At 40.6% G+C, this 12,568-nt stretch overlaps 1 protein-coding gene across 5 annotated transcripts in view; it reads right to left on the reverse strand.

Annotated features, from left to right (window-relative positions):
* Nucleotides 1-12,568, reverse strand: part of Col14a1 (collagen type XIV alpha 1 chain) — a 176,445-nt gene that overhangs the window by 12,275 nt on the left and 151,602 nt on the right. For all 5 annotated transcript variants that reach the window (XM_048358765.1, XM_048358762.1, XM_048358764.1 and 2 more), the window contains exons 43-45: nucleotides 8,532-8,567; nucleotides 7,549-7,615; nucleotides 4,549-4,737 (exon numbers count right to left, since the gene is read on the reverse strand). In XM_048358765.1, the coding sequence (XP_048214722.1) occupies nucleotides 4,549-4,737; nucleotides 7,549-7,615; nucleotides 8,532-8,567 (292 nt within the window). The remainder of the gene's footprint in view (nucleotides 1-4,548; nucleotides 4,738-7,548; nucleotides 7,616-8,531; nucleotides 8,568-12,568) is intronic.

Below are 12,568 nucleotides of genomic sequence, written 5' to 3' on the forward strand. Positions count from 1 at the left end.
CAATGTGAAGAAGGAGCATGTGTCATAAACTTGAATCTCAATTGTAACACAAAATCACAGAGAGACTTAGATAGACTCAGGTGCCAAGGAGCAAATCATAATGATTCTGCACCATGCTCTATCTTTCATCAAACCGATCTGTCCCATGGAGCTCATTTTCTTCCAGCAATAAACCAGTCTATACAGGATATTAAGAGGTTTCACAGAACCACTGCGAGAGTCCTGGCTTTCAGCTGCTCTGCTTTCAATCTAATTTCTTACCAAAGTATTCTGCCAAATTTATCTTCAGCTCTTACAACTATTTTAGTCCACAGGAGTCCCGAACACAAGAACATTACTTCTCTCTTTAAATCTCTATTTTCTCCCTAGATGTCTCACTCCTGCTGTTCTTGCATCCTGAGCCTTAGAGATATAGATTAGTGTCAGAGTAGGGTATAGTTTCTGGTCCCCACTGCCATTTCTGAGTGTCTGAAAGAAATTTCTATTACTCAGAGAATAGACCAAGTCTGAGTCTAGTTCTACTTGTATTTACGGGAGTAGGATGGGTTCTTTAGATGGATGTCATTTATATTCTTTTACATAACGTTGATTGTGTATTCCCTAATTTCCTATGAATTTTCAAACCATATTAATTCCATCCCATCATGCTGAGGCTGGCTAATTTCATTCCCTAAATTGAGAGGTGTCAATGGTTTCTCATCTACAGTATCAGAAGTGTATCAAGAATAAATTGCACCATTTCCATCTTTCTTCTCTCTGTGCCCACAAAGTCATATACAGTCACAGGAGACTAACTTCTATAATTGTACCCCTAGATCCACAACCAGTAATTATGTAGGTAATTCCCCCAGTTATGTTTATGTAAGTATGATATAGCCTGGAGTACTTGCTAAAATCCTAAGAGAATTGTGATATGTCAAAGTGTATAACTATGAAAAATGTACCTGATCCTTTATGTTTACCTGACAGATCACCTAGCTTTACTGTGATATTTGCAGTCACAGATGCCCCGCAGCTAAGGAGATCAGCGTGCAGGAGTCTATAAATAGTGTGAACATAGCCCACCAGTTATTCTGGTTAGTGTAGCAGGTAGCACGTTTTGAATTTGGTGGCTCTCATTAGAAAAAAATAAATAGGGTCACCAGATACTGCATTCTGAGGATCATGTCAATCTGCCTTTAGCACCTAGTCTCCTTGTTCTAGTGCAGAACTTTTAACGATTAGCAATAAAGATAAACTTCCATTTTCCTAAAAATGGAGGTAAATCCTGATCCTGTAGCACTTTTATGAGGATAAAACACATGCTTAGCAATTGAAATACAATATTTGCTTAATCAACTCTAGCACCCTTTCTTAGCAAAGGCCACAATTAAAACCATTTTCTTTTTAGATAGTGAATGCATTAAGCATTTTCCATCTCCCACCTCCTTCAGTAACATTTCCCATTGCATTTGGTGCTTAATAAGTGAAAATCACAGATCATAGGATTATCTCACACACAGTTTAGAAAAAAACCTTACATAAACCCTGCATTCAATAAATATTTTCTGACTCATTGTACAAAACAAGCCAGATATGAACTCCAGCTGTTTTAAATTGGTAATATAGATTGGTAATGAAAGTGGATGGTGTCTCTGGTATGATGATTTTTGATGAATCATTGAAACTGAAGGGGTTGTATGAAGACATAAACCAGAAAACTTTTCTAGTTCTTTTCAATTAAATACAACCATTCTAGTAAATAATAAGATTCACTCATTGTTGCCTTGGTTATTTTTAGGAAACAACAACAGAGACACTGGATGAAGCAATTTCTGATGAAACATTAGACAAAGCAATTGACATCCTAAAGCTGTAGACTCAGGAAGACTGGACAGAAAGCAAGGCTCCTTTGAATGCTAAGCCATATTGCTTTTAATCCTGCTTCCATAGTTTCTCATGGTGCTTATTAATAACAGTTTTCTTCTTCATTATAATACAGTGTCTTTTTAAAGAACAGAAGAGTCAGCAAACAGATGGCTAAAGACTTCAGAGACAAAAGTCTGTTGTTACACTTTCTGGGAAATACATTCATTTTCCCTCTAGATTTTTCCTGAGGAATTTGGTTTTTGTTGCCAGTCCTGGGGTATGGACTCAGGGCCTGAACACTGTCCCTGGCTTCTTTTTGCTCAAGGCTAGTGCTCTACCTCTTGAGCCACAGCGCCACTTATGGCTTTTTTCTATATATGTGGTGCTGAGGAATCGAACCCAGGGCTTCATGTATATAAGGCAAGCACTTTACCACTAGGCCATATTCCCAGCCATTCCTGAGGAATTTGGATGACAAGGGTAAGAAGAGGATCTCCATGCCCACCTTGCAAAAAGGAACCCTGAAACAATGCTGGGAATGAAAAGTGGGTTGGATACTGGCATAGAAACTCCCATCTGCTAATGCTCCAAGCGCTCCCTTCCACTATTGGGAATCAGCTCAGACCATCTTCCTCTGTTCACTTTCCCTCTCTCTCCTCTTTCTCTTTTCCTGTCTCACTCTCCCTCTTTCTCTTCTAATCTCTCTCTCCCCCCAGCCCTGTATTTATGAGGCACAGGGTGTTGTTTTCTACTACGTTCCCAAGGAATACACACGTACATTTACATCTCGGAGGTTCATATTTTTAATGGTTGTCTGGGCCCTTATTTGAGAAATCCTAGGTAATTTTTTTCTCTCTTCCAACTAATCAAATAATGTTGCAAGGCAGAAGGACTCAGTTTGGCATGAACAGAGCCCAGGACTTCAAAAAAAAAAAAAATAAGAGCAGAGACAACTTGTGACTTGCTTGGAGTGACTCAGGCTCTGGCTCTGTGAGTTCTGAGTCGGCAGCTTCCCTACCTCGACGCCATCGAGGGGCTTTGTGGACAGAGGCGGCACCTCCCAGGCACACAGAGCTCTGGAAAGCCGTGAGGAAATTATGTCTTTCTCTATGGCTGCTGACCCACAGACGACATTCAGAACAAGCGATACAACCACTTGTGAGCATCTACTAAGCACAAAGCAGAGCCACTCACAGTGTAGTCAGACATCTGGCTGTTCATTAGCATCTGAAGTGTTAGCACATGAGAGGAAGAGAGGCTGAAGGCATCAGATGCTCAGGATGGGGGTATCTGCGGTTTTCAGAGACCAATAAAAGCTTCACACATGAGCTGGGTGCCAGTGGCTCATGCCTATAATGCTGATTATTCGACTCAGGAGGCTAAAATGTGAGGATTGTCGTTCAAAGCGATCCCAGGCAGGAAAACATGGAAGAGTCTTCTCACCAATTAACTACCAAAGAAAATTCAGAAGAGGAGCTGTGGCTCAAGTGGTAGAGCACTAGACTTGGGCAAAAATGCTCAGGGATAGCATTTAGGTCTTGAGTTCAAGCCACAGGACCGAAAAGTACAAACCACAAAAAGCCAGACCTTTATTAGTGAGACAGGAATTAAGTTATACCCTGAATGATAGAAGATACATCATGTAAGACAAAAGAAGAAGAGGATATTTCCAAAGAAAGCAATATGTATCTTCAAAGTTCATGGGCAGAAATATACTGTTGCTATGGCTCAGGAATTGACTTATAAAATGCTGCCTTTGGGATTTATATCTTACACCCCAAATTTTATATATTAAAAAAAAGCATATAGTTCACTGGGTAGACAAGTACTAGGTTAGCACCCCCAGGTTTGCATTCTGAAAACCATGTCTTAGGCAACACTTTGGCCACTTGTCTCTTTTCCCTTTCATTTTCTTCATGGTTAATATATCACCTCAAATTCCCATATCTCTTTTGCTCCTTTTGGAATGATAGATCTTGATTCCGTTTTGAAATTAAGTGAAATGCAACCAAAGGAATCATTGGTGATTTATACAATACTTGGGAGATCTCTGGCTAGCGGAAGAAAGGCCTTATCAGGATGTGTATGCCAATGCAAGTTAAATAGCAAAGTGAAAACCCATCAAAGTATTAAACTGCTGCCACTGATTGCTGCCCATTCTGGGCACTACACACACACACACACACACACACACACGATTGTACGTGCAGAGCTACAATTCATGTGAAGACACTTCTGCGCAAAGAAGGGCATCATTCTCTAACTTTTCAAATTGAACAACCCCACCCCACCCCGTTGTGTTTTTTTCCAGTGTTGGTACTAGGCTTGAACTCATGCTTTGACACTGGCCCTTAATTTTTTTTCATTCAAGATTGGCACGCTACCACTTGAGCCACAGCACCAGTTTAGCTTTGTGTTAATCAGTTGGAGATAGGGTCTAATGGGATTTCCTGCCCAGGCTGGTTTTGAACCAAAACCCTCAGATCTCAGCCTCCTGAGTAGGTAAAATGACAATCATGAGCCACCTTCAAGGCCACTTACATGTGAGTTGGAGCCTTTGTCATTTAGGTAGATGTGACTTTGCTACCTATTGTGTACACAGCTCAAAAAGTACAGGGTAGGGGTGTGTAAGCAGCACAGCTATGCTCTGCCACCCTGACCTCTCCTCTGGAGAGTCTCGCGAGGACTAGCCTGGCTTACCTCGTTCTCCTGGGGTCCCTGGAACACCTGCATTTCCTGGGAAGCCTGGTGCACCTGGGGGTCCTTGTTCGCCAGGGGTTCCAGGTGAGCCTGGTCTCCCCGGCTCCCCAGGAGGCCCCTGGATGGTCCTGGTGGATGAGGAATGGCTGGGAATCTGGTTGAGGATGGCTGTGTACCTAGCCATGTGACCTGTGAAAAGACAGACATGCCACATGCAGAGAACAGTCCTGTCAATGAAGGGAAGTCTGCATTGTTATTCCAGAAAGCTCTAAGCATGTGTATTCAATATCCACCAATGGCAAAAAGCCTACCCCTGGGAGACATATTGATTTCCAGCTTTGAATATTTTCTATTTCACTTAGGGTGATAGGAACGTCTGGCTTTGATTCCAGTGGCATCTCATGTGTTTGGCATTGCACAGTGAACGTCAGCGTGTTGATAAACATCACTGAGCAGAAATCATAAATTTTATCTTCACCCCCAACGTTTATCTGACCCTGAAACCCTCAAACAGCTGCCTTGCTTCAGCAGTTTCCCTCCATGTTATTTGTCTTTTTTCCAACCCACAAAGTCTGCTCCACCCTCTTGCTCACAAACCCCCAGACAACTGCCCTGTCTCCCCTCAGCTCTTCGTTTGCAAGACTTTTTTTTTTCAAGAAATCTTCATCAGATTTCAGCTGTAGAAACTACCATTAGCTTTATGAGATAAAATTATGGTACTAGCTCCCATAATTCCTCAACCTAAGCCAGAAAGAATGTATTTTAGTAATTAGAAGTATAGATTTATAAAATACTTGGTACTCAGTAATAAATAAATGTCTTTTTTTTTCCAACATCATTAGAGGCACAATTTTCCCCACATAAATAGAATTTTCTAGATGGCTACTATTTATCCCTTCCCAAATATTTAAATCTAAATGAAAATAGTAACCACATTCAGGAAGTAGTCCTAAAATATATTCTTAAGTGTGGAACTATGATTGTGTCTGCTCATTCTTGGACAGAGAAGAAGTTTATACACGTGATTTTCAGCTTTGCCTTTGACAAAGGGCTGTCCTTCATTATTGTCCTAGCTGTCATCACCTTAGCCCTGAAGTTTCCCTCATAACCCTTCTTAGCATTATTTTGATCAACTAAGACTAGAAACCAGATGACTGAGCCTGTAAAGAATTGTATACAAACTAGTAACTCAAGTTCTGTGTGCAGGCCTAAGGAATAAAATAAAGAGTTCAGAGAAAACAGAGCAATGGTTAGGAAAACAGTTGAGGTAACAGCAGTACTGCTTCGTACAATGTCTTCAAGTTTCTTTTCTTCTGCACCAACACACAAGGCCTCCCAATTTCATAGCCAGTTAAGCTCTAACTCACATACTCTCGTACTTAGAACTTTTTCACAAGAATCTGAGAATTACTAAGGGCAACAACTAAACTTTGAGCCCCCAGTCTTAGGGGATATTCTAAATAATCATCTACTTATTCAAGGTTTTCATTCTACAGTGGAACAAGGCAGTAAATATCGTAAGACTTTTCTCATAAGTGGCCATTAGTCATAGGAACATTTAACCCTTTACATTTTCTTCTACTAATAATCATTCAATCATTTACATTGTCCATTTGAAATGACAAATCTATGAAGCAATTCAGGATAGAAATTTTCCCTCTGATAATTTATTGCTGCTATTGTTGTTTTTGTTTTCAAATGGCTATACTGGGATTTAACTTAGGGCCTCATGTTTGCTAGGCAAGTATTCTACCACTTGAGTCATGCCCTAGTCCCATAAGTCCATTGACCCGTTCATTAAAATGCTAGACTTTCTCATACACATTTACTTTGCATATTATAAAATTAATTAAAATGAACCATAAAGGAGGAAGAGTACTGTGTTTGTAGCATGGGCCCTTTTTTCGCTCTGAGGTTTCATCTTAATGAGAACTGTGAGTTTGGGATCTTCATACCTCCCTCGGGGTAGGATCTGGGTCCATCTCAGAATTGCAGGTGGGACTTTTGGACCAGGCCAAGAGTGTCTTCTTAGACACATGTTGGACTCCTCTGGTTTGACTCTCAAACTTCCCTAGATTAAAACAACTATAACCCTGAAACTGATAAGAGAATCGCATTGCAAATGCCAGGCCTGGAAGGGGAAGGGCGTTATCAGAGCAGAGGATGGCTGGCTGCTGAGCAAGACAAAGGCTGGATGCATTTGAGAGGAATATTTTACTTTTCCTTGGCCTCAGTTCTTTTCAAACTGACCAAATTATTGGAAAAGAGAAGGGTCAACCCTAATAATCCTCTGGCTACATTAGTGGGACAAAATACATAACCAGAAGATGGTGGCAAATATGCAAACAGATGGGTAGATTGTGAACAGGAAGGTCTCAATAACTGAAATACAATGCTGTCAAACTCTTCAGGTATAAAATAAAAAGTGGGAGAGGTGTTTTTCCAAGGTCTGATATAATTTTTGGCACAAGGCCACATGTCCAAAATTATGTGTATCATACCAAATGCCACATTAACCCTATTTCTCTCTCCCTCCCCTTCTCCTCCCCCTTTCTCTCTGTATATATTTTGATATAAGACTCAATAATTTTAAAAAAAGGCCTTAGGATATCAAAACATAATAGGTGAAAAAAATGACAAAATTTAAACCTTATGAATTAGTAGAAATCAATATCTTGAAGGACCTTTTCAAAGGTAGCTTCTGAGATCTACCTTGGTAGTTTAAGTGCTGAACGCTTGAGGAGGGGGGAGTCTATTTATTGGGAGGGAAAAGACAGATCAGCAGATTTGATCTGGGCCAATCCATTGTCCTTGGGCTGGGGACACAGGGGCTTGGTTTCTGTACCACTGACATAGAGCTGGGGAGTAATCTGTTATGGCTGTGCTGGATGGATTACTGGTAGAATTTATAAAGGATCAGGGGTGTCATCCTTCATTACTGCGGTCACAGGAAAGGCCAATGGCCATGGGTTACCCCCTCAGTGACTGTAACACACTCACTCTGGATGAGCTGCTCACACACTTGACGTGCCACGGCCCTCACCATGGCCTGAGACTGCAGGTCACCCTAGAGGAGAACAAAGGACATCAGTCGGTCAACCGCAGCTCAGTGCAGCCATACAGCCAGGATCTGACCCATTGCTCCTAGCAACAGGATAGACCCACAACAGGAGGCAATTTGAATACATGGTTCCAGGCACCAGAGTCCACATTAGATTTAAAAAGTAAGCATTTAGGATCTCAGATTCAAAAAAAAAATAATAGCTTTGAAACAAACCCATATATATTTAATGCCTCATTTACGGTTCCTTGGAGCTTATAAAATACAGTGCTTTCTCAAGCAGTGGTTCATCTAATGCTAATAATTCAGAGTAAGACTGTTAAACTCATTTTATAACTGACCAACATTAACCACATTCCTCAGAGTTTTGCTGAAGTAACTGGCTGAGCCAAAGACCAGTTCTTAGTTCAGCCAACTGTAGAATTCTATTAGCAGCTGCACCATTTCTTTAAGGAGAGAGAAGATACCTAAAATAAATGGATTTAAATTTTAGAGACAGCTCATTGGTCCTGTCTCTTCCTTGTCTTCTTGGGTGTTGATATTGGACATCAGGAAAACAGTAATCTTGTGCTACTATGTGGTTTATATCCAAAACTCATTCATATCCTTTATATAAGTGACTTATCAAATTCACTTTGTGAGTGATACAAGCCTATCTTGTCTTCCTTTATACTTAAGAAATGAAGCCCAAAGTCATTGAACAAGATGGCAGGAGATGTGTAACTTGAAAATAGCTCTCAAGATCTGACCCAGCACTCAATGATTTTTTTTTTCCTAGTGGTAAATGAGCTTTCAGTCAAGTGAGTAAAGGAGAGAGGAGAGAGGCTCATGAATAGTCACAGTGATGAATGGCTATGTTCACCGAACTAATGCCATGGCTTATGTGCAGTCAACATTAGCCAGCAAACATGCCCAGACTTACTCGCTCACCGCGCTCTCCCTTTGCTCCAGGGACACCCTGTAAAAGTGAAAAAAAAGTGAGTTACTTAGGATGCTGTGCTCCGCTCAAGTAATGGTAGTTACATTGTTCCTTATTGAAGAAACTTTTCTCAGCATTGATTTTCAAAAAAGTTACGCAAAACAGAAACAGTCAGCAACCCACCCATGCATAAATAGCTCCTTTAAGCATTTACTCCTTCAGCCCCTTCATGCAGAGATATAGCTAGGTTGTGGGGGGGGGGCGGCTATAAAATTAGAATCAAGCAGCATTATTCCATTGGCAATCTGTTTTCACTGAATAGGTCTTTACATCCTAAATATCACTGTATGTACTCAATCTTACCAATATTCCATAACTAATTTCACAAATGTCTTCTGAACAGTAAGATGTTTACAGTTTTCTAAAAATTATCTTCAAATAGTCGTACAAAGGAGTTTCAATCCTACATGTCAAGTGTTTTCAGTGTTAAAGTACCGTTTCTAAAAGAAGTGCAAAGAACCTCTCTCACCCAGGAGCTTAAGAGGTGAAATTAGTGGAACTCAAAACCGTGTGTGTGTGTGTGTGTGTGTGTGTGTGTGTGTGTGTGTGTGTATCAATCCTGGGGCTTGAACTCAGGGCCTAGGAACTGTTCCTGAACTTTTCTGTCCAAGGCTAGTGCTCACCACTTGAGCCACACCTCTACTTCCATCTCTTTTTTGAGGGGGAGAGGTGGTGATTAATTGGGCATAGAGTTGCATGGGCTTTCGTACTGGGGCAGGCCTCAAATCGTGATTCCCAGACATTAGCCTCCTGAGTAGCGAGGGCATGAGCCACTGACACTTGGCTCTCGCTCTGATTTTTATCCAGCATGACAACATGTTGGATATTCTGGCTCCAGAGTATGGAAACACTTATGTGCATAAATTATTGGTTGAATTGTTATCTAATAATGTGGCTTATTTATTGTTTGACCTTAAGAATTTTATTCTTACTTTTAAATTTTCACTGAAAAAAAAACACCTACCCAATGGCATTTTCAGTGTTTCTGTCTTAAAATTATATTTACAATGTAAAACAGGTGTTGTTCAGAACAGTGACCTATTTTTGATTCTACCCAGAGGTAAGGTTTCATTGAAGGTAATTTTTTTTTTTTTTTTTTTTTTTGCCAGTCCTGGGCCTTGGACTCAGGGCCTGAGCACTGTCCCTGGCTTCTTCCCGCTCAAGGCTAGCACTCTGCCACTTGAGCCACAGCGCCGCTTCTGGCCGTTTTCTGTATATGTGGTGCTGGGGAATCGAACCTAGGGCCTCGTGTATCCGAGGCAGGCACTCTTGCCACTAGGCTATATCCCCAGCCCCATTGAAGGTAATTTTTATAACCATTCCTAAAAAGAATATGGATGGAATTCACAAGTAGAACATGCCACATTGTCACACTGTTAACCATTGTGTCAATCTTAATGGACTCAATCCCAACTCAGTGTCTTCCCCCAAGTGTGTTTCATTACAAGTTATCCAAACTGAAAATTCTCAGCTAATTTCAAGTGTCAAGAGGCAGGGGGAGGAAGAAAGGGGTGGCATAATATGTAGCACTTATAGCTATTGGAGGTGAAACTGCGGAATTCCACCACAGCGGTTTGCAAGCTATAAATAAGACAGAAATAAGAGGATCATAGTTTAACGCCAGCCCAGGCAGGAAAGTTGAACTCTTATCTCCACTAAACTACCAAAAATGAAACGCCAGGAGTGAAGCTGTGGCTTAAGTGATAGAAAGCTAGCCTTGAGCAAAAGAATATCAGAAACAGCATACAGGCCCTGAGTTCAAGCCCCAGGACTAGCACCAAAAGTAAATAAATAAAGAATAGAAATGCAAAGATGTGTACAGTGATTTAAACCTGTAATTGTAGTTATTTCAGAGGCAGAGACCATGGGATCGCAGTTTGAGACCACCCAGGCATAAACATTTGTGAGACTCCATTTCAACCAGTGGCTGGGTTTACTCTTGCTATCCCAGGCATAAAGCAAGACCCTGCCTCAAAAATAAGTGCCAAAGAGGGCTGGACAAATGGTTCAAGTCATAGAGCTAATACATAGCAAATAGAAAGCCCTGAATTCAAACCTCAGTACCCTTAAAACCAACAACAACAAAAATTAAAGATAGTGCTGGCAAGAGGACTTCAACCTGTACAGACAAAGCAGATTCTTCTACAAGTTCTGCAAAGCCAAGTCTCCATCTTGCTTATGGATTTCTGCATCCCAGGTTCCCTAAGCCTGCCTGAGCAGTGGCAGAGGCTCAGACACATACACTGCATAGATGACTGGCTGTTCCACATAATTAGCCAATCTGTATTTCATTTCAAATACTTTGATTGAAAAGAGAATCAGAAGAAAAATGTCTCAGCCACGCTGTAGCAAGTTTCTACACCAGTAGAGCAAGTATTGATTCTATTTTTAAATTTCCATTATTAACTTTTTTTGCAAAGATTCATTTTGCATGGCTCTCTCTCTGAGCAGACCTCTTCCCTTAAGCCTTAGACTTCACAAAAAGACAAATCTTAAGAGACACAGGTGTCTCTCTTGCAAGTCCAACTGGAAATGAGATACTCTCATTATCACTGGAAAACACTTGAACAGAAATAGATTGTGAAGTATTATATACAAAACAAAAATAACAATCAGCAAACATATAAATATTCTGCATTTAAGTCATAGTAATTAGTATTTAAGTTGCTTTTTGACATGTCCCAACCCCTATACAGGTTACATTCAATATGTTAACTCAGTCAACAGACTTGCATGAAAACTCATCATATGCTTTTATCATTCATATAAGATTAACTCATGTATTCCTTACAAAAACCCTATGAGACAGAATTTACACCCTACACATAGGAAAATGATGCATAGGACTGTGGTCTCCAGCATCTGTTCACTGCCTGGATACCCTACTGATGGCCAGAAGACAGTGCTCAGTACATCTGCTACTCAGTACCTTCCGTTTGAATGATGATCATATTTTTCCCAAATACAACAAAAATAAGCAAGGCTTGATGGTGCATGCTTGTAATCCCAGCAACTCAAAGGGGGGAAGAAGGTGGGTCATGGTCTGAGGTCAGCCCAGGCAAAAACGTGAGACCCTGTTTGACAAGGAACTAAAAAGCAAAAGGACTTGGGGCGTGGCTCAAGTGATAGAGTACTTGTTAGCACAAGACCCTGAGTTCAAGCCCCAGTTCTGACAAGGAAGGATGGGTGGGCGAGAAGAAGAGAGAGAGAGAGAGAGAGAGAGAGAGAGAGAGAGAGAGAGAGAGAGAGAGAGAGAGAGAGAGAGAGAGGAGGGGAAGGAAGAAGGGAGAAAGGGTAGAAGGGGAATGGAGGGAGAGAGGGGGGGAAAAGGAAGGAAGGAAAGAACACCCCTAAACATACCATTCCCCAAACCTAATCAGTAATTGAGAGTGAAATTTTAACTTGAATCATTTAAAAAATACAAACACTTTATTTCTGCTTTTGGACATTTCCATTACTATCATTTGTTATACTGGCTTATTTCAAAATGCTTCACATTTGAAGAAAGGAATTATAGTGCAAACCTGATTACACCACAGCATGCTACTGGCTCTTTCTAGAATGTGGATAGTGATGTGCTTAATTGGGCCTGAAATTCCTCACAGTCAGTTTCATGATGCTCATTATTAAATAGTTAAAGGAAAAGCTAAGCAACCTCAATGAAAGATCTTTTTAGTGAAATATCAGTGCAGAAAGAAATTATTTTTATCCCAACTACTCTGACATCTTTCCTTTGATTTTTGCAAAGCAAAATAAAATAAAAATTCCTGAGCAAGTGAAGGCCCATAACTCCACCAAAGTATACTTTGATGTAAAACACACAGCCCCTGTACATGAAGGTTGGAAAAATGCCACATATTTTCTTTAACTTTAGGAATACTTGAAATGTAAAGGAAAGGAAATACAGTAGCTCCATTCATAGTTTCACAGAATTTTAGTGCTGAAAGGAAGAAGAATGATCTCATGGTCCAAGTCCTACA

Source organism: Perognathus longimembris, chromosome 12, assembly GCF_023159225.1.
Source record: "Perognathus longimembris pacificus isolate PPM17 chromosome 12, ASM2315922v1, whole genome shotgun sequence".
Taxonomy (NCBI): Eukaryota; Metazoa; Chordata; class Mammalia; order Rodentia; family Heteromyidae; genus Perognathus; species Perognathus longimembris.